Source organism: Branchiostoma lanceolatum, chromosome 1, assembly GCF_035083965.1.
Source record: "Branchiostoma lanceolatum isolate klBraLanc5 chromosome 1, klBraLanc5.hap2, whole genome shotgun sequence".
NCBI classification, from domain to species: Eukaryota; Metazoa; Chordata; class Leptocardii; order Amphioxiformes; family Branchiostomatidae; genus Branchiostoma; species Branchiostoma lanceolatum.
In genome coordinates, this window is record NC_089722.1 from 32,931,857 (window position 1) to 32,955,264 (window position 23,408).

General features: G+C 42.9%; 1 protein-coding gene across 1 annotated transcript in view; it reads right to left on the reverse strand.

Annotated features, from left to right (window-relative positions):
• Positions 1–23,408, reverse strand: part of LOC136423305 (protocadherin Fat 1-like) — a 37,386-nt gene that overhangs the window by 301 nt on the left and 13,677 nt on the right. The window contains exons 9-21 of the mRNA XM_066411467.1: positions 22,913–23,034; positions 22,593–22,694; positions 22,041–22,154; positions 7,006–7,366; positions 5,785–5,924; positions 5,044–5,428; positions 4,276–4,477; positions 3,806–4,073; positions 3,340–3,447; positions 2,855–3,023; positions 1,196–1,293; positions 747–884; positions 411–499 (exon numbers count right to left, since the gene is read on the reverse strand). Of these exons, the coding sequence (XP_066267564.1) occupies positions 411–499; positions 747–884; positions 1,196–1,293; positions 2,855–3,023; positions 3,340–3,447; positions 3,806–4,073; positions 4,276–4,477; positions 5,044–5,428; positions 5,785–5,924; positions 7,006–7,366; positions 22,041–22,154; positions 22,593–22,694; positions 22,913–23,034 (2,296 nt within the window). The remainder of the gene's footprint in view (positions 1–410; positions 500–746; positions 885–1,195; positions 1,294–2,854; positions 3,024–3,339; positions 3,448–3,805; positions 4,074–4,275; positions 4,478–5,043; positions 5,429–5,784; positions 5,925–7,005; positions 7,367–22,040; positions 22,155–22,592; positions 22,695–22,912; positions 23,035–23,408) is intronic.

Consider the following 23,408-nt stretch of genomic DNA (forward strand, 5'->3'; position numbering starts at 1 on the left):
TTCAGTTCAGCAGGTTAGTTGGCGTGAGGAAAGATGCGAGTTGTTAGGTCCTGCGGATGGATACAGGAGCAACTGGGGTCAAAGGTAAGGTCTGTTTACTTTAGTCAACTGAACTGTTCCCGGAGTTTGAGCTAGTCAACCCCCTGTTTTCTTTGCGTGGTTATCAAGCATAAATTTGTTACTTTCTGGCGGAGAAGAAATTTTAAGATTATAAAATCTAGGTTATTAGTACATTTACGACGTCTTGTTTCAGTGTCTCTTTCGGTGCGCTCCAATGGCCAGCCCTAATATAGGGTAAGCATGCCCTTAAACCACAGACTTGGGTAACACAGAAGCTAGAACATTCGATTCGATACACAAGTGTCACATATAGCATTGTCACGTGCCAGTAAAATTGCCCATTTGTTTACCTCCGATTGTGAAATTGTCTGCACCTCTTAGAGAGTACCGTACTCGACATCGTTTCAATGTCGTCGTCCGTCGCTATGACAGACAGAACCTGTAGGGTGAAAGTATAAAAGTGCAGTTGGGGTAGGATGAAAAAAAAACACAACAATAATTCTAGACATGGGTATGTACGTTTGCATTCAATCCCAGAGAAGTCTTTACCCAATCCTTTTGATCTAAAGATGGTATAGAAAAGAATTGAGTGTTCTACAATATAATGACCCATTTACAAACGTTTTTGTGTATTGACACAAGGAAAATCACACGTTGGCCTTATTACAGTGTTCAACAAAACTGACTTGTTTGTTGTCGTTGTTTTCTGGAACTCCGATGTTGTAGTAATCTTGGGCGAAGATCGGGCTGTTGTCGTTCACATCCTCAACGTGAATGATGACGGTGACAGTGGAGTGGAGAGGAGGACTTCCTCCGTCTGTGGCCTTAAGAAGAAGAAGAAGGAAAATTATGATTGTCCATGACAACACATCCCTTCACAATGTAAGCCTTCGGCGTAACTCCTCAACTCCCGCTCCCAAGATCACTCTTGTCATGGACCAGTCGGTAATTAGCGATGTGGCGGGTGATGCGTTAAAAGGTACCAAGTTCACTTTTTCGGGTGCCAATAAAATGATTTAAGTGGCAGGCTTCATTGCAACAGAAAGACAAAAATATATTTCACTATATACAATGGCATCTGTGGCATCTAATTTGTCCATTTCCTCGCGGAACATTTTTACACCTTTAAAGTTACCTGCGCTACGATAATATGCATACCGGCCGCCTCCCTGTCCAGAGCGTCTGTCACACGGACCTCTCCTGTCTCCGGGTCTACATCAAACGCATCGCCTCCTGCACTGCGGTGGTATATTGAACGCAAGTTATTTTCTCTCTGGTAAAGTTTGAACAAATAGGAAGGCTGTATATGATAGTTTGTTTGTTTGAACCTTTGTTTATTCATGCTAAGCTCAAATCGGCACGCAGACCGCTTTTCGTTGAAGTCATGAGGGAAAAGGTTAGGGTCAGATACAATATAGCAGAGATACACAGTCATTTGAGTCCTAATAAATCTATCAATATATATCATAACATATTTATGGTACAACAATATACAGTGATGATACAGAATACATGGAATGATATTCATGACAAGGTGCAGGTCACCGGCTTGTTTCATTCTGTCTCATGCCTTGCAGCAGCGTAATGAATCAGAATTTTCATTTGGAAACCAAAAACAAGAGTCCGTAGGACACAATTCTCCGTGAAGTATTTATAGTATGTACAAGTATTGACCCACACAAATTGCATCTCTGCTCAGTCCAAGTAGTGTTTTAGAGCAAGTAAATTTTCTTTCAATACAGGAGTGGTCAACCTGCTGAAAAGTATGTTTTTACAGCATGGCACAGATGGGATCTAGAAATTCCGGGAAAAGTCACAAAGTTAGATCTAGATGGCCCCTTTTCAATTATCAACGAACCATTCAGCCTTACAACTAAGATGTATCAGAAATCACAAATATGCAGTAAATCCTCTTTCCACAATTTATTGCAGGCCGGCCTGATCTATAGCTATCAAGCTATTTGCAATAAAAAAGGCTAATATATATTATCGTAACATTTCACGAAGGTCAAAGGTCACCGCATCTAACCACCCGGAAGTGACACTGGCGCGCGCACTTTTCTGAGGGATATTTCTCAACAATCTTTCATCCCCTGCGTAAACTTTTTACATTGTCACAGCCTCCGTATTATAAACTACAAGTGTGGTAAGTTTGAAGGTCCAGAGATTTGCCATTTTCACACTGTGCGTAAAAATGCATCGTCCGTCCCGTGCGCACATACTGTATGCGAGTTGCGAGGGACACGTCATACTTATACACAGACTGGAGGTCACTCTGCACATGTTCGCAGCTAAAACTCACAATTCCCGTTGCCGCATTGGTATGTAACTTGGTATATCGTTTGCTAGGTTGCGTGTGGTGATGCACGTTGTCTATTTTTCAATGTAACAGTGACTATACGATCACAGCAAGTAAGGAAGATTTATACCCCGTATCTGCCTGAAGTATTCCAGTCATGCATAACGGATTATAACATGGTCCCTATGTCAGGGGAGTGGGACATAGCATTAATTATAGGGGTGCATTTACGATATTGGATTGACGTTTAAAGTAGTTGTGGTGTAACAAAGCTATTGTGCATCACCACGCCGAACCAGGCAAACGATATGCCAAGTTACACACCAATGCGACAACGGGATCGTGAGTTATAGCTGCGAACGCGCAAACAAATGCATTCCCAATACTCCCAGAAGGAGGTCATCCTCTTTCCCGGAGTAAAAATCACTTTTTCGGTTCACATCTAGTCAAGGCCATCTTTAAGTCAAATAGCCTGTAAATGAGCAGGGTACTGACCTTCTACTCTGCGGTAGACAATGTCGGCGTTCTCACCAACGTCAGCGTCAGAGGTGGAGAGGCTGACGATAGTGTGACCGACTGTAACATTTTCTAAAACGTCAACATCGTACGCATCCCTGTCGAATTGAGGTGCGTTGTCATTCACGTCTAAAACACTAATAGAAACCTGTAGAAGTGGGCCAAGAGGATAAAAAGGTAACCATTTCCCGAGTAAGAGACATCAGTAGAATCTTTTGGTCGTCGAGATGAAAATATGACAATTTATACAAATTTTTATTCATAACTAAAAAATAATAAATAATATTTTTTAATGTCATGCAGATTTATTCACAACTAAGTAAATAAATTAATATTCTTAGTATTTTGATTTATACAAATTTATTCATTACTAAGATTTAATCAACATGAACATCTCAAGTTCAGATATTTACTGCTCTGTGAAAGAAAGACGCATCTAAAGGAACGACTTCTTCACATCTTACCGCGGCGTACGCCTTCCTAGGACCAACAGATGATTCAGTCGCCACTACGATCAAATAGTGTTCCTCAGCTTCCTCCCTGTCCAGTGGACGTCGTGTTGCGATCTCACCCTGTAATAGATCACAAACGGCATCGTTAAGAATGCATAGTAGACTTAGACTCGATTGTCTAACCGAAGGCGATAAGAGACAGTATTAGCATGAAAGTTCCTCTGAGTTGTATGATAAGTTACATTTCAAATGAAAAAAAAAACTCTTCTCCAACTCAAAAAGAAAATTCACTCACCAGTGCTTAAGTCACACTTGTGAAATCAGAGCACTTTGGTCGGATGAAGATCGAGAGATTCGCTCGAAATTTGCGGTGAGTGATCATTTTTTAGTTGGAGAACAGTTTATGTCTAATCAAGAGACAGTATTATCATAATGGTCATTTTCATCTTAACGGTTGACATTTTGTGTGTTTCCGTACCGTAAAGTTGTCGATGACAAACATTTGGTTCATCTGCGCCGACTGGAAGCTGTATTGGACCAGCTGGTTGCTTGAGACATTTACCGTCGCGAGGACAGTTCCTGGTGTTGAGTTTTCGAAGACGTCAAAGTTGTAGTTTTCCTTCTCAAACTCCAGACTGTCCATAGAGGAGCCGTCTTCCACGTGAACCCGGAGTGTTGTGATGGTGAGGTGAAGCCCGTCTGTCACCTCGACGGTTACATTTCTGGTGATCACCTCATTAGGAAGCCTTGGAAAGTTGAAAAAATAACAAGTTTTAATCCTAGCTAATGCAAATACTTACGTCGACTGACCAAGTTTCTTGCGTGTAGCAATACGGGTACATGGTTTAATTAATCGCTCAATGGCTGCATGTGCCACCTCGCATTTGACTTAACTTTTTTGCTGCCGAATTACTTGTAAAATGTTGTTTGCAAGAGAGGACTACTTACTGTTTGTTTAGGACAACAACGCCCTCATTGTTGATGCCGAACAACCCATCCTGACCCCCAGCAATGCTGTACTGGATCGTGCCGTTTACGTCCGGGTCCTCGACATCGAAAATGGCGACCAGCGTACCCAGGTGAGATCCACCCAGCAAGGTGACTTCGTCAGGAGGTTCAAGAAACGTCGGGGGCACGTCATTTACGTCACCTGTGTATATTAACATATGACCATTTATACATTGAAAATAAAACCCACATTTTACTCGATTGTTCCTTATATGAAGATGAGCGCCAATCGCTGTTTAAGACAATAGAATTAGACAAGAAATATACAAAAAAGTCAAAGCAGGACACTTTTACATACCTGATGCCATGTAAGAACGAACATATAATGGACAAAGTATGTAGTCATGTTTCCAAATGTTTCAAAAAGAGAGAAGAAACTACTGGGTGATCAACATTAGTTTAGCAATAGTCCACAGTTTGTCTTTTTTTTCAATGTTAGTATGTAGCGTCTTATCAATTCATGTTTTGCATTATGCTTCTAATAGACCACGTGTGGTCATCTGTGCATTTAGCCCTTCTCGGCAGGAATATGCAATAAAGACTTATTATTATTATCATTACTATATTATTAACGCAGTTTCGATTAACTTCATCTAGTTATGCATTTGCAATTGCAGTAGAAATATCGACGACTTATAATTGGAGACGATGGACCGTTAGACAGTAACATCAAGCACTAGACTGTATGATTATTCACAGTGCACTTACCTAAAAATATGGTGATACTTCTTGACAAGGCAGGTGTTCCCATGTCTGTAGCTGTAATGCCGAGCTCATATGTCCCCCTCTCTTCGCGGTCAAGGGTCACTGTATTCACTATCGCCCAGTGTTCAGTGGAGTTGTCCATCATCACCACAGAGAACCTAACACTGTTTACATCCAGTCGAACCGACCCACTCAGACCGTCATCAGGGTCCGTCACAGACAGCGTGAACAAGCGAGTCCAGGCCGGCAGGTTTTCTAAAGTTCTGATTGGCTCTTTTGTGAAGAAATGACGTAGCGCGTCGTCGTCGAAGGAAGGTACGTTGTCGTTGACGTCAGTGACCGTGACGTTAACGTTGGTAGAAGTAGAGAGGGATGGAGAACCTCGATCCTGTGAAAATAATGAGTTGCACACTCTGCTCTTTTCAAGTCACACAGACGACAAGATTTTAAATGCTGTACACCTGTTGACGCAACTGACTAAATTTACGAAGACGTTCCTGCCAATGTTATGTATTTCTTGTCCTCCTAGATCTAGAAACCAACATATTTATACCTGATTGTCAGGGTTTACTACCTTCCCCGACTCGTGATGGTCAGTATGTACAAGCTCACCTGTGCCCTAATGGTCAGTGTTTACTACCTCATCTGTCTTGTGATGGTTACTGTTTACTATCTCACCTGTTCCCTGATGGTCAGTGTGTACTACCTCATCCGTGTCGTGATGGTCAGTATGTAAAGGCTCACCTGTGCCCTGATGGTTAGTGTGTACCAGCTCATAGCCTCTCGGTCAAGTAGATCCCCTCTGACTAGTGACAGCTGTCCAGACGAGAATTCCAGCCGGAACACGCCGTCACCTCCGCCCACGATAAAATGATCCACCTTACCTAATTATACATGACAGGGATTGTGGTAAATATTTAAATGTACTAACGTATGGCCAAACAATGACGATTACAGTGGGCAGTCCATGTCAATGTCCACTTTTTGTCAAAGAATACTAGAAGTTGTCTTTATTATCCTTAGACTTCGCCAAAATGTGCCAGCCGACAGTTTTCAAGCAGAGGCTTTCTGCTGTCAGTTAGATCTAGAAAAATCTGGTGTTAAATGTTGGGTGACAGGAATACGTAAATCTTTAGAGGAGAGCGGGTTTGCCTTCTTATGGCACCTTCCAATTTCATATACAAATGCGTAACAAATTGTTAGTTCCATTGGCCAGCGGATAAACGACATTTACTTCGAAACGTTTCTAAAAGAAATACATAACGACAACAAAGGAGGGCCTGCCAAAAATAGGTTAAGATCATATAGATTATTTAAAACTATATATAATGAAGAAAAATATCTAAGTAATTCAAATAAGAGGGACAGGAATGCAGTCACAAGATTAAGAATCAGCTGCAACAAACAACATATTGAAACGGGAAGACATACCCGCATACCCGCACTCCTCTAGAACAACGATTATGTAAACATTGTACTTTGAATAGAATAGAAGACGAATGTCATTTTGTGGTAGAATGTAGATTATATATCAAAGAAAGAAATGAACTGTATAAGCTTGTAGAAAACCTATTTTCCTACTTCACACATTTAAGTACTGTTCAAAAATTCATATTCCTAATGCGACTAGACAAACCTCCCATTGAAAAACACGTCTGTTCTTTTATATCTGCTATAACCGAAAAGCGAGGAGAAGTAGAATTTATCTAATGATAGTCATATTCTTTTATATCCGTTAACGGTACTTGTTATTTTTTGTTGTGACCTGTACTTAGTCAAGTGTGGCAGAAATGTGCAATAAAGGTCTTCATTCATTGTTTGCTCAAAAATAAATCTCGAAAAACATGAAGAGCGGGCTCTAAAACAAAAAAAAACTTATTAGCATTTCCCCTCAATCGACTGCACATTACAGATCAAAGATGTTTTGATGTGTACAATGCTATCTATACAGTATTGATAACTAACCGTATTGTGCAGAGTCTTGATCCGTTGCCAACACTGTTCCAACAGGCGCGCCGTCCGTGGAATTCTCAGGGATGAAGAAATGAAAGTCTTCCTGACTGAACTGTGGCGGGTTGTCGTTCTCATCTTGCAGCTCAATGGTCAACCGCGCGCTGGCACGTCTGCAACCTGGCATTCCGTCCCTATCGCATGCATGTACGTTCAGACTGTAGCTCTGCACTGTTTCGTAGTCTAAGGCGCCGTTAACATAGATGTGCCCAGTTGTGGAGTTCACTGCAAACTTATTCGAACCTGCTCCAGTAAGGTGGAGTTCGATGCTGCCATTGATGCCAAAATCTTTGTCGGTAACAGTCAGTCCTGGGATCTGAAGCATTGCCATTGAAAAATGAGGATCATACTTAGATATTACCGACAAATTACGAACTCTGAAGGTATGCAGACAAGGTGATTAATTTAAAGCAAGTGAAGTAGAGTCAATATATCCTTTCATTTAGAATCTGGTGAGGCCTAGGAGTAAAATATTGTAAGTCCGTTTACCAGACCGACGCTAGCAAGAAACTGACGACTCTATCTTTCCGTTTTGGGACGATCGCTGGCACAGGAATATGGAATATTCGATTTGAGATCTGATTGATGACATTCAAAACAGATTTTCTGTATTTCACACTCTGTTAACAGATAAACGCTTAATAAACGTTTTTGCAAGAATGTACACTTAACACTGTACCTATTTGTTCAGTTTATCAATATACTTATGCTTGAACAATGAATAGATGTAAGATAACAATATGATGCTGAAAATATCAGTGTCCTCATGCATTTCAGCTTTACATTGCTGAACTGAATTTGTTTCATAACATCGGCCGAAATAGAAAAGAAATAAAATACCTACATACATACATACTATGGCATCATTTCCGTGTCAAAATTACGTACGTAAAAAACGTCACGTTTTGGGGTTTATACGTGACGTATTGGGGGTCAATACGTCACGTATGAAAGGGCTACGTCACGCGTGACGGAACGTACGGATACGTGACATACATATGGTTTTGCAATTTCCGTGTCAAAATTACCTACATAAAAAAAGTACGTTTTCGCGTCCAAACGTCACGTTTAACAGGTCATACGTGACATAAGGCATATACGTCACGTACTAAACGTGACATACATATGTCGTGGCATTTTCAGATCAAAATATCGTATCTACGAAGACGTCATATGGCATCATTTCCGTGTCAAAATTACGTACGTAAAAAAACGTCACATTTTGGCGTTTATACGTGACGTATTGGGGTCAACACGTCACGTATGAAAGGCCTACGTCACGTATGCCGGAACGTACGGATACGTGACATACATGTGGTTTTGCAATTTCCGTGTCAAAATTACCTACATAAAAAAACGTACGATTTCTCGTCCAAACGTCACGTATAACAGGTCATACGTCACACAAGGCATATACCTCACGTACTAAATGTGACATACATATGTCGTGGCATTTTTAGATCAAAATATCGTATCTACGTAGACGTCACGTTTTGTGGTTCATGATACGTTACGCACATAAATGGGTTATGTTAACGTACCGCGTTAACGTAACGTATGTACGCCCTTCAAGTTATTATAACAAACAACGTTAACATAACGTAGTCGTAGTTATCATAACGCATTACGTTAACGTAACATAGCCATTTACGTTATCATAACGCAGAGCGCTAACGTAACGTGCACTAGAGTGAACCTTTATAATAGGCGTGTTCTGTTTACGTCATTGGTTTATGTTGTGTATAACGTCTACGATAGACGCGTTCTGGTGACGTCATCAGTTTATGTTATGTACAACGTGTATGATAGACTTGTTCTTGTGACGTCATCAGTCTATGTTTTGTAAAAGCCGCAGCACACAATGTATTAGTGTTGGTACAAAGTAGTACGGACACAATTTTTGATGCCTGGCTAGAATATCCTATGTGAGCATTAGCCAGATTTAAACTGTGCCGTGGGATATACTGTCTGAATTGATGAATTGAATTGTGAACCATTCTGTTCGTGTATATTCGAAAGTGCGCCATACTACGCGTCAACCCGTTCATTGAGTGAACTCAACAGATAGGCGATGCTCTTGTCGACTGTCCGCATCAAATCGTCGTCCAAATGCCCGAAGGTCGCGTACAGTCTTCCTATCCTCTGCCTCGTCTTCGCTCAGACTTGACCACAAGCCCTTTGCGAAATCCTTCGAGCGGCTCTTGAAATGTAGATCCTCCAGGGAACGGGGAACTTTCTCGTCCCGGCGCAGAGAATCGTAGTGGACCTCGGAGCGTGCACGTCCGACCCGACACTTGCCAACGCCATGAGGTCCCTTGTGTCCCTTCAAGTGAGCACTTGGAACCTGCCATGATCCTAGCGCGATGCCGGAAGCGGTGACCTTGAAGGACGAAGACGAACAAGAGCTGGAAAAACTTGAAATTTTAGAGAGAACGGACCGCTGTGGCCGGCACGCGCCCTGTGATCGCCGAGTGACTGTCGGCGGAAGTGGTCTGAGCGGAGATGCAAAGGGGGGGGGGGGGGGGGGGGGGGGCACGTGCTCAGGACCGTATGTCGGGGGCGGAGCTTGATCACGGAGACGCCAGACTACGCGTCAACCGTTCCATGGTGATCAGCCATTGGTTGGAAATCAAGGTGGTCGTGAGCTCGCTGCTTGTGTGGATTACCGCCCAGCGGGCCGGGTGACAGTTTACAGTTCACCATACTTTCTGTAAAGACGCATTGCATTATCAGAATATGAATTTACATGAATGTTATAGCCGACTTGATGGATAAAATATGGGGCACGTGCTCAGGACCGTATGTCGGGGGCGGAGCTTGACCACGGAGACGCCAGACTACGCGTCAACCGTTCCATGGTGATCAGCCATTGGTTGGAAATCAAGGTGGTCGTGAGCTCGCTGCTTGTGTGGATTACCGCCCAGCGGGCCGGGTGACAGTTTGCAGTTCACCATACTTTCTGTAAAGACGCATTGCATTATCAGAAAATGAATTTACATGAATGTTATAGCCGACTTGATGGATAAAATATGGGGAAGTATAGTAGAGCATTTGTCATCGATTGTGTAACTATTTTGACATTCGTCCCATTCGGCATCCATTTGAAACCTGAAATTGTTGTCTGGCCTTGTTTGGATCTGAAATGTTTAGATGTATGTGGGTTAGGATATGGAGGGATCACTATGTACTTCTGTGGAATACTGCCATACGGAAATAATGTTATGGTCTGTCTATTACAATGTAAAAGCAGTGATGGGCGATGGTTTTAATCCCATATATGACCGCGGCTACAAGTACCCGCGAGAACTAACAGACACAATATCTGCCCGTACACATTGATTGTACTCGAAGATTCCCTCTCATGAACTTTCCAAGCCCCTTTGTGTCGATTTTGTATAGTCTCCAAGCAGACCTACGGGTTGGCAAAGACCGTATCCAACAGGCAGAAGGAGTTTCTATAGCCAACCCAAGTCTCATAGCCAAACCCAAGGTCTGCCACAAGTCGGTCTGAACAAAGGCTATTAACATCTAATTGTTACCTATTCAAACTGCTTGTGTTTATGAGTCTTTTATAGCAATATCTAGAGTATGATATACTTCGTGGCGTGTTTTGTTTCCCAAAAGAAAGGTTTAGCTTATAAGCTTATTATTGTGAGAACTTGCAAGGCGCGAACCTCCCACTGGGACGTGCGCGGGTGACTGGCTATCCCAGAAATCGGTCATAAAAAGATTAGTACCCCGGACATTCGTGCGGCTGTTAACATTACAACGAGGAGGGGCAGTGGCACCTTTATTGAATAGAAATGCTCCGCCCTGTTTGAGTTGTGGCAGACCTTGGGTTTGGCTATGAGACTTGGGTTGGCTATAGAAACTCCTTCTGCCTGTTGGATACGGTCTTTGCCAACCCGTAGGTCTGCTTGGAGACTAGATTTTGTAGACACTCTGGCAGATCACACAACAATGTGGTCTTTATACAACCATCAGAGAATCACACCTTTTTGTCTCCAATTGGCTTATCACAATACAAACTAATGCACCTGGTAGGGAGAGCGGAAAAAAACAAACCCGGGACATTTGATATAAAGGTCACTATCTTCTACTCTCCTAGCCTGGAATCCATACCCTCGGTGCCTCCCCGATATCTCTACGGCACTGTGAGTGACCCTCACCCGCCCAGACAGCTTAGCCCGATCGGGGTGTTGTTTACGGCCTTGGATTAATTAGTTCGGCACCTAGGGTAAGTCTCTAGGGGCGGCGGAAAAGTAGGAAGGCAGCGGAAGTGGGGTGTAGCGGAAGTAGGATGGCAGCCAGAGGTAGAAAGGCCATCAGAAACTGACTGGCCCGGTAAAACACCAATAAGCCGACCCTAGAGACTGGGACCAGGCTACTACTCTCCAAGCAGAGGTTAGTGGGGCAGATCGTCACCGTTTTATCATATGCCCCCGTGGTTTTAGTTTGGATGGGGCTAGCGGACAAAAAACGGGGCATATATTATGATAAAACGGTGACGAGCTGCCCCACAAGCCTCTGCTTGGAGAGTAGTAAGGGACAATTAGAGAAGCCCGCGGCCGTCGCTCAGAAAAAAATGATCTTTCATTGCCTCCATTGCAGACTCCGTCCGGCCAAGGAGGTTGGTGAGGTTGTTTACTTTCAAGTTAAAGCTTTACTATTACATTTTTTTGTTATTGCTGGCCTTCTCGGTCTTCCCGGACAGCAATAAGAAGAAGAAAAATGTAATGGTAAAGCTTTAACTTAACAAAGAAAACAGCCGCAAGAGTCTGAAATGGAGGCTAGATCTTTCAACCAATATCGATCTTCTAGGAGCTCTTCACATCTGCTTTGAAGCCCAAGCATCTGCTTGGATCACAAATATCTGATGGATCCCAAACATCTGCTTGGAGCCACTACCATGTGCTTTTCTAGATAATTTTCCATTGCTCCCAAGCAGATCTATAGGTCCCAATATCTGCTTTGATTCCCAACATCTGCTTTAAGCCTCTATTATCTGGTCGGAGCTCCAAACACCCATTGGAGCAGAACAAGAAAGGCACAAGCCTCACTCAGAGTGCCAGCCCTTTTTAGCTTTCCACGTCCGCTCGCCACGACCCGCTACCTGGCTGAAAAAAAGAGCTGACACTCAGGCTAGAAAGGCATATCTATATATAGAAAGCACATGTTAGTGGCTCCAAGTATATGTTTGGGCTCCAAGCAGACCCTATCTCCATAGCCGACCCCCTTCATACAGCTGACTCTATTTGGCCAATTTCTACTATTTTCCCAGCGACCCGCAGAGACTGGTAGAGAAACTTTTATTGTGAGAACATTTACAAGGCTCAACCATAAAACCGCCTTGGCTCAACCAAGGCGCGAACCTCCCACTGGGACGTGTGACTGGGCTTGTGCCAGAAATCGGTCATAAAAAGATTAGTAACCCGGACATTCGTACGGCTGGGCTTGTGCCAGAAATCGGTCATAAAAAGATTAGTAACCCGGAGATTCGTACGGCTGTTAACATTACCACGCGCGAGGAGGGGAGGCGACACCTTTATTGAATAGAAATATTCCGCCCTGTTTGAGTTATCGCAGATCTTATAATTAGGTTGCAAAACATACTTCTTCTTCCAGTTTGATACGGTCTTCGCAACATATAGATCTGCATGGAGATTATGGCATATCTATGACGTTCGCGCCGTCAAAAAAAAAAAAAAAAAACACAAGCCGACCGGCCAAAACTTTTGTTGAGGGCAAGGCTAGGGGCCGAGGATCAACCTTATATTATCAATCCGCTCAAATGAAAAGACAACTCTGTTAATTCTACAGAGTTCTTGACTTCAGTATAGATATTATCAGACTAATTTAGAGATTGATTAGGTTTATGCGCTGCAACGATACAAGACTTACCTTCCCGCCAGCCCAGAGAGCGGCGGCTGGCAATCGAGGTCCGTGGCGGGGTCATCCTCTTCCGGGAAATTTAGTTAGGATTTACAAGCCATCAAAAATATATTCTGGTTGTCATAGTTTTTAGAATATACTAGTTTTATTATATTGCTTGCTTTGTCATTGTTGCCATACAGCTTAATAACTGTCAAGCAATAAAGTTCATTCATGAACGCAATTTCCCGCATTTTTAGAGGCAAATCTTTTACCGCCGCCATTGATGTTATCATCAATGGCGGTGCTTTAAATAGGAACGACTCCCCCAAAAAATGCTTTCCAAAACGCTGGAAATCAGTAGACTAGGCTGTCACACACGTTGCTGTATACTTATCACACTATCTTTTACTTCTATACTCGTGTTTTCAGGTACGTAAGTAACGTTTCACATTGGACATGGAAAATACTATTACCGTAAAACCTTTGATAAAACCGGCTACCACATCAGTTATGTTCCCATTGGTTTAATAATATGTTCGTTCGTTCATTCGTTTGTTCTCGACCAAAGAGTTCGATTTTATGTCGCTAACACCGGCGGTTCCCCGTGAACGTTACTAGCATGGAAAGGTAAGTAAACATGAACTTACAAGTAATATTCACAGACTGTAGTTTCTTTACAAACATAACGTTACCACTGACAACCAGCGTGGCCAAGTATGAAACTAGTTAAGTTACGATAAAATAGATCCATTTGTTGGTCAAAGATGAGCAGGGCAAGTAAATTACCGTCAAAAGAGTCCACATGACATCAATGCCGGTTCAATGTAGGGTCGATGCTAGAAAATTAATGATCCTCTTTTGGAAAAATCGTAACCGCTAGCCAAGACAACCATGGAGACTTTAGAAAGTTGTGTCTCTACATAAAAGCCGCGTGCTTCGGCTCTCAGTTTGGTTTCACCCTGTACGTACTATTCCCGTTTCCTGCGTATGTGTCGTGCAGTCGTGCTACTTGCCAAATATGAGCTAGTATTTGCGTCAAATTGAGCAAAATATTGCGACACAACTTTGGACAAGATGGCTGTACTCAGCTGTACTCACTGCATCCAAACATAAACGAGGGAGATCACGATCACATTGCATGTTGATACACGTTGTAACACTTGTCAATATAAAATCCTAGGATTATAAGACGATTGGGTGAGATTTAAGTGATTTGTATTGATTTCTGGAAAACATATTAATTTTTTTATGTATCGATGTGTTTGCTTTTGTGCTTTGTTACGTTGCGATGCTATCAACATTCAGGCATTTCGTGACTTTCATGTTTGGCGCGAGTTCGTCCCAGTTCAAGATATAACCGCTTGTAGAATCCGCTTGTAGAACCGCAAAAATCCGTATTGTTGTTACTAAAAGGGCACAATGAGGGGAATAGCACCATATTTGATTGGTGTTCGAGTGAAAATTCCCCGCGGACGTACTAAGGGCCGTCAGCACTTTTCTGCCACGGAAAATTTTCTTAGAGATTACGGGGGGCGTGCCGCACAGTGGCCCGGCGTGAGTTTGATGTTTTTGAGGTCATGGACTGCTAACAATGCGTAACAGAGAACTCTGGAAGTGCACCGTAGGCTTCCTTCTTATGAAAGCAAGGCTGTTGTTCCTGTAAGATTCCTGTACTACTGTTGACGTTAATTAGCCTCCCTTTTTAATTATGTTTAGCCATACCTAGTATGGCTCAACATATTGTTTTTATGTTTAGCCATACCTAGTATGGCTCAACATATTGTTTTTGTTCACGTTCTTCTTCTTCTTCTTCTTCTCCTGCCAAGTCTTCAAATGGAATCTACTCCGTCATTTTTGGGCCAAACGACCTGAAATTTGGCATGTAGGTAAAGATGGCAAATACCCTTAGGTGCTTTTTCATTTCTTTCGAAACAGGCCTTAAAATCATTTTTATGGAGGTTTTTTGGGTCATTTTTAGACAATTTTTATATTTTGGGCTCCTGTGCCCTGGTATTGCTAGCAAGTGACCTGAAATTCGGTACAAGGGTGCCTTGAACATGTCCCTACAGGATTTCAATCACAATTCTGGTGTACATCACTTCAGAATGCTTCATTTTGGGGACTTTTGGACCCATTTTCAGACCAAAAACAGGCCAAAAGTGGTATCCACGTTCCATGTTCTATTTGCTGCTGGCCAAGGAATCCATGTTCTATCTAAGGATCCCCGCGTTCCATTTGCTACTGGCAAAAGAACACTGTTCTATTTAGGTCACCTGAGGTCATATTGCAGGAACACACGCAAGCCTTTGCAGTAAGAAGCTCTTGGGGTCTCGCAGAACTTGTAGAGAGAGTTTTTGTACGGGTGATTTTGGAACAGTCCATTTATGCATCAGGAGGGAGATTGTCGAAGTATAATGCTCTCGCAAATGTTGCCTTTCTACATGCAGTTAATATTTCGATTTGCCCAGGTGTTATTTTGGGACAGCCCACTTCTTGCATGGGGAGTAGTATGGCTAAACATGCTGTATTTGCTCAGGGGCAAATGACGGCCTTTCTAGTTACTCATGTTTCTTCTCCTTCTTCTTCTTCTTCTCCTGTCAAATCTTTAAATCGATTCATCTCTGTCATTTTTTGACCAAATGACCTGAAATTTGGTACAGAGGTAATGTAGGCAAAAACCAATGTACGTTCTTTTCCTTTTTTTGATATTGACCTTGAAAGTGATTTTATTGAGGTTTTAGGCTATTTTTAGCATATCTTGGCATCCTGCTCCCTGGTATTTCAACCGAATGACCTGAAATTTGCTGTATATGTGGCTTGAACAAATATTTAAAGGACTACATTCCCATTTTTGGCATACATATATTCAAAACGATTTATTTTGGGCTTTCTTGACAATATTTGCCACTTCTGTCACTTTCAATACTACATATGACCTAAAGGTCATTGACCCCAAGTGCCTTGCACCTGGCCTTGCATGCCTGTGAGCCTTGCGACCACCTGATTGGTCAATTGGGTTAATCTAATTATCTTGCATTCCTGGCGCAGGTGTGCTAGTATTCATGCCAAATATGGTATGGGAATTCCTAGGACATGTGATTACATGGCTTTGTTCACTCTTTTTTTAACAAAGATACACATCTCCAGTTCCTATGTATTAAACCAAAATAATGTGAAATCTGGTATGTGTCTGCCTTGGTCATGTACACAGGCCCTCATTCAAATGTTTGGCATACAGCCTTTCAAAACGATTTTTTTAACAAAGAATTTTTTCGTTTCGTTATTTTCAACCCAAAGTACATTCAAACAAAGGGGTGTCACATTTTTATATTTCACCCATACTATCGCTGAAATATAAAAATGTGACACCCCTTTGTTTGAATGTACTTTGGGTTGAAAATAACGAAACGAAAAAATTCTTTGTTTAAAAAATCGGCGGGTACAATATTGCTATAAGTTTCGAAACTATCACAATATAGATTCATCTTTTGTTCGTACAGTTTCGAACATTGGTTAAACGAGCCATACGAAAGCAATCTACACATCCCTGCTAAGTAGCTGATAGCACCTAATGATAGACCAATAAAGACGCCCCACCGCGAGAAGCATGGCAGGCGATCGTAGGTGTTTTGTTTACTTTCGCGGTATCAAACATTTCCACGTGAAGAGCGCGGTTGGGTACTCCCAAAATCCTACTACGCCGGACAGAAAAGTTTCCATTAAATTTGTTAGAAATCTTGAATAGATCTAGTTTTCTATTGTTAAAAATCCGTTTCAAGGAAACACGACACACACCACGCTATCGGCACGGTACGGGGGTGTCGCCAGCCGAACAAATCCCCCGCCGCTCACGTTAACCCGCACCCGTTGTTTACGTTTGGAACTGAGGTGAGCTGAGAAACACAACGCTCGTTCAAACCTTACTACTAGTACCGTTGGCTGTCACGCCCTTCGAAGCGGTAAAACTACAGTCCGAAGATTTCTGTGTGTCCTTCAACAACTACAGATAATCGAAGACTCGTCACGGCATGGCTAGCACAACGAAAATTTGGAATCCCATGCTGTTGATTTTCGTGATTGAATCTGTAAGAAAATATATTTTCATGTCGTTCATGTTTTTGGGACGGACGCCGGGACGGGGTGAATTTTTTCTATCATAACATTTTCGTCCCGTTAGTAATGCAAATCGAATCGTGTTGAACACGAGGCAAAACACTAAAAACGTGGGTCTTGTGGAGTGTTTTGGAGCGGGAAAATGTCGGATATTAGCGGTGCCGAACAGTGTACATCGTCGCGCGCGGGTGACGCTCCGTCAAAACAAATCCGCTGGTGGTCTAGCGCGGCCACCGAAAATAGGCAGAAACACACAAAAGGACTTAGCACCTTCGTTTATGGGGGCAATTGTGAAAATCTTTTGTTACAAATTGTTCGAACATTGAAACATTTGGATAGATGGTTTGAAACTGTTCTAAATAAAGAGATTTTTGTGTAGTTACGTTCGAAATGTTTCCAACGTATGTGAAATAAGTTCAAACATGTTATAAGTTTCAATTCTAATTGTTTGAACACTTAAGAACTATTGTGACTTAGACATTCTTTTAATCAAAATAGTTCAAACATATTACAAATATTATATTAGAACCCTCTCGGTGACTTGGAATGGACTCAAATATGTTGTTTTTGGTCATTTCCTTCTTCTCCTGTCAAATCTTCATATGTATACTATGGAAAACTTCATTCTTCCCTGGGGTTGATCTTTTTTAATTCAATTTTGAACTGGGTTGATTATGCGCAAGAGTGTAATTTTCAGCGGATATTTTTCGACTGGTTTACATGGAAATGGCACGGAATATCCCATTCTTGCAAGGGGAGGATTCTTTAATTATTTCTTTCAATTTTGAGCTGGAATGATTATGAAAAAGTCCTTTTGTTAGCAGAAGTGTATTTGTTAATCAATAAGTGGATATGGTTGTGGACTGGTCCATATTGTGTTGAGGTGCTACTGGAAGACTCAATTTTGGACTGGGTGATTCATTTTTTTAGTGCAAGTATTTTAGAATGGTCCATTGTTATTTTGGGAGAGTCCATTTTTTGCATGGCGAGGAGTATGGCTAAACATGCTGTATTTGCTCGCAAATAGTGCCTTTCTAGTTTCTTTTGGATTCAGTCGCATTTTGAGACTCACTCTGGCAAATCATAGTTGAGGAAGGTAATTACGTTTCATGCGTCCACATCAACAACGGAAAGTGCCAATCTTTCCCACCACGACCGCAGCTTCAAGGGAAAACACAAAATGACCTACGCATTTCTCAATTTTTCTACCGACTTCACCGCAAAATGTGTGCCGAAATGTCAAAAATGGATCGGACGGCCAGTGCATGTGTCAGAGTCCAGGCCGTTCAAAATGAGATTTGGCCTCATTTGACGGGCGGACACCCCTCTGGCAGATTCTACGTAAAAAAAATCTTTATCCCGCCGGGGTTTCTTTTGCTCAGAAATGACTCTAAAATATGCATCAGAGAGCATCTAGATTTTTAAAAGTTTCCGGGGGAGGCCCCCAAACCCCCCCAACGAGAGGGGGTTCCACCCCCTCTCGTGCTCTCCCCCCGCGCAGCTAACGCTGCGCGCCTTCGTGGCCTTCGGCCACGACTGAGGTTGCGCCCCCCCGTTCCAAAAATCCTGGATCCGCCGATGGAACTTGAGCCAAGGAGGTTTTATGGTTGAGCCTTGTAAATGTTCTCACAATAAAAGTTTCTCTACCAGTCTCTGCGGGTCGCTGGGAAAATAGTAGAAATTGGCCAAATAGAGTCAGCTGTATGAAGGGGGTCGGCTATGGAGATAGGGTCTGCTTGGAGCCCAAACATATACTTGGAGCCACTAACATGTGCTTTCTATATATAGATATGCCTTTCTAGCCTGAGTGTCAGCTCTTTTTTTCAGACAGGTAGCGGGTCGTGGCGAGCGGACGTGGAAAGCTAAAAAGGGCTGGCACTCCGAGTGAGGCTTATGCCTTTCTCGTTCTGCTCCATTGGGTGTTTGGAGCTCCGACCAGATAATAGAGGCTTAAAGCAGATATTGGGACCTATAGATCTGCTTGAGAGCAATGGAAAATTATCTAGAAAAGCACATGGTAGTGGCTCCAAGCAGATGTTTGGGATCCATCAGATATTTGTGATCCAAGCAGATGCTTGGGCTTCAAAGCAGATGTGAAGAGCTCCTAGATGATCGATATTGGTTGAAAGATCTAGCCTCCATTTCAGACTCTTACGGCTGTTTTCTTTGTTAAGTTAAAGCTTTACCATTACATTTTTCTTCTTCTTATTGCTGTCCGGGAAGACCGAGAAGGCCAGCAATAACAAAAAATGTAATAGTAAAGCTTTAACTTGAAAGTAAACAACCTCACCAACCTCCTTGGCCGGACGGAGTCTGCAATGGAGGCAATGAAAGATCATTTTTTTCTGAGCGACGGCCGCGGGCTTCTCTAATTGTCCCTTACTACTCTCCAAGCAGAGGTTTGTGGGGCAGCTCGTCACCGTTTTATCATAATATATGCCCCGTTTTTTGTCCGCTAGCCCCATCCAAACTAAAACCACGGGGCATATGATAAAACGGTGACGATCTGCCCCACTAACCTCTGCTTGGAGAGTAGAAGATAGTGACCTTTATATCAAATGTCCCGGGTTTTGTTTTGCCGCTCTCCCTACCAGGTGCATTAGTTTGTATTGTGATAAGCCAATTGGAGACAAAAAGGTGTGATTCTCTGATGGTTGTATAAAGACCACCCTGTTGTGTGATCTGCCAGAGTGTCTACAAAATCGACACAAAGGGGCTTGGAAAGTTCATGAGAGGGAATCGTCGAGTACAATCGATGTGTACGGGCAGATATTGTGTCTGTTAGTTCTCGCGGGTACTTGTAGCCGCGGTCATATATGGGATTAAAACCATCGCCCATCACTGCTTTTACATTGTAATAGACAGACAAAAACATTATTTCCGTATGGCAGTATTCCACAGAAGTACATAGTGATCCCTCCATATCCTAACCCACATAAATCTAAACATTTCAGATCCAAACAAGGCCAGACAACAATTTCAGGTTTCAAATGGATGAGAATGGGACGAATGTCACAATAGTTACACAATCGATGACAAATGCTCTACTATACTTCCCCATATTTCATCCATCAAGTCGGCTATAACATTCATGTAAATTCATATTCTGATAATGCAATGCGTCTTTACAGAAAGTATGGTGAACTGTAAACTGTCACCCGGCCCGCTGGGCGGTAATCCACACAAGCAGCGAGCTCACGACCACCTTGATTTCCAACCAATGGCTGATCACCATGGAACGGTTGACGCGTAGTCTGGCGTCTCCGTGGTCAAGCTCCGCCCCCGACATACGGGTCCTGAGCACGTGCCCCCCCCCCCCCCCCCCCGTTTGCATCTCCGCTCAGACCACTTCCGCCAACAGTCACTCGGCGATCACAGGGCGCGTGCCGGCCACAGCGGTCCGTTCTCTCTAAAATTTCAAGTTTTTCCAGCTCGTGTTCGTCTTCGTCCTTCAAGGTCACCGCTTCCGGCATCGCGCTAGGATCATGGCAGGTTCCAAGTGCTCACAGTCGTGCTTGTTCTCTACCCGTGAAGGGACACAAGGGACCTCATGGCGTTGGCAAGTGTCGGGTCGGACGTGCACGCTCCGAGGTCCACTACGATTCTCTGCGCCGGGACGAGAAAGTTCCCCGTTCCCTGGAGGATTTACATTTCAAGAGCCGCTCGAAGGATTTCGCAAAGGGCTTGTGGTCAAGTCTGAGCGAATACGAGGCAGAGGATAGGAAGACTGTACGCGACCTTCGGGCATTTGGACGACGATCTGATGCGGACAGTCGACAAGAGCATCGCCTATCTGTTGAGTTCACTCAATGAACGGGTTGACGCGTAGTATGACGCACTTTCGAATATACACGAACAGAATGGTTCACAATTCAATTCATCAATTCAGACAGTATATCCCACGGCACAGTTTAAATCTGGCTAATGCTCACATAGGATATTCTAGCCAGGCATCAAAAATTGTGTCCGTACTACTTTGTACCCACACTAATACATTGTGTGCTGCGGCTTTTACAAAACATAGACTGATGACGTCACAAGAACAAGTCTATCATACACGTTGTACATAACATGAACTGATGACGTCACCAGAACGCGTCTATCGTAGACGTTATACACAACATAAACCAATGACGTAAACAGAACACGCCTATTATAAAGGTTCACTCTAGTGTACGTTACGTTAGCGCTCTGCGTTATGATAACGTAAATGACTATGTTACGTTAACGTAATGCGTTATGATAACTACGACTACGTTATGTTAACGTTGTTATAATAACTTGAAGGGCGTACATACGTTACGTTAACGTGGTACGTTAACATAACCCATTTATGTGCGTAACGTATAACCACAAAACGTGACGTCTACGTAGATACGATATTTTGCCACGACATATGTATGTCACATTTAGTACGTGACGTATATGCCTTGTGTGACGTATGACCTGTTATACGTGACGTTTGGACGAGAAATCGTACGTTTTTTTATGCAGGTAATTTTGACACGGAAATTGCAAAACCATATGTATGTCACGTATCCGTACGTTCCGGCATACGTGACGTAGGCCTTTCATACGTGACGTATTGACCCCCAATACGTCACGTATAAACGACAAAACGTGACGTCTTTTACGTACGTAATTTTGACACGGAAATGATGCCATAAACGTACATTTTTTATGTAGGTAATTTTGACACGGAAATTGCAAAACCATATGTATGTCACGTATCCGTACTTTTCGGCACACGTGACGTAGCCCTTTCATACGTGACGTATTGACCCCCAATACGTCACGTATAAACCCCAAAACGTGACGTTTTTTACGTACGTAATTTTGACACGGAAATGATGCCATATACATACTGACCCTAATTTTTTCAAGGTCGTAACCGAAAAGAGCAGCATTATTTTCCCTGTGCCTAAGGATGTGAATGCTTGCTATGATTTTCAAAGGACAGTAAGAAACTGATTATATATGAGGAAGAAAGTAAAGCGACTCACGACTGTCACAGGGTCATCTATCGGCGTGTTCTCCCGGACGGTCCCCAGCAGTGTCTGGTGTTCAAACACCGGGTCGTTGTCGTTGATGTCCTCTAGTTTGATGATCACCAATATCTTAGATAAAAGGGAGCAACGAAAGTCCTTTTTTTTTCTTTCAAAGACAACGTTGTATTTAAATTTTAAGCAGCATTCCAACAAATAACCACATAACGATCTTGTGACAATCAACAAAAAGAAAAATGAAATGATGGGGCCACATCTTTTGCCAAGACCTGGCAAAATCATATTGCATGCAAGGTACAGCAGAAGGAGCCCGGATAAGAGTTAGGAAAAGGAAGAGATGGAAAGAAGACAGACTACAGGAGAATGGGCAGTTACGAGCTTGACAGAATCTGGCAGTGCGACGGCGAACAATGAAAACAGGTGGCCGTAGCCTGCTCTGGTACATCCACAATTTCAACGAATCCTGACGTCATTGAAGAGCTGAAGGCAACAGGGCAGTGGTGTCAGATAGTTAGACGTGCTTTTTATGGAAGTACAAACGACACGTACCAGACCCTGCCTATCACAGCCGGAATCTGCGATGGGTTCGACAAAGAACTCATGGGAAGGTTCCGTTTCCCTGTCTAGTCCTGAAATAACTGTGATCTCCCCCTATGGAAACAGCAGATGAGAAAAAGACCAACAAAATAAACTCCTGTTGAAGATAAGCATTGAAAAGAAAATGGTGTCTTAATTAAGTTAAGTTGTCGAAGACGACCAAGCAGCGTTCGACCTATGTTATATGTTTCAATATTATCTCTTTATACGTATATATTCGATTGCAAAGAAAAACAATGTGCATGGAGGGAAAGGAGAGAAGGAATTCGTACGGTTTCATTGTGGACGTCGAAATAGTTCTCATTCAGGCCGGACGGGTCCTGCATAACGTAGGTGTAGATAATGGTCCCATCCCCCGCGCTCTCCGGGACCGTGGCGTTCACAATGGCAGTTCCTGGGGGCAGGGGAGGGACCAGTGGATGGACTTATCAATGCAACACATGGTTAAGCCATCGAAAACAATCCCTTTAAAACACATTTATCTACATTTCAAACCTCAAATCTTTAGCACCTCGCAAAGCTGGATTTGTCAGGTTTGTTTAGGTGAAAAGAACAGGAGGTCAACTCCTGCATTCTAACGAGCTAGAGCCAGAAGTTTTAGATGAGACCATGCCAGGATTTGATCCCCTGTCCCCGTTGATCAGCCCGACCAGAAGGGAATAGTTCAGGGGTCAATCCAAGGTCAAAACATGTCAAAAGTCACCTATTTTGGCCAGCTTTTTAAAACACACATTCTTCAGCATAGCAGAAAACTGGACCATTCAGAGC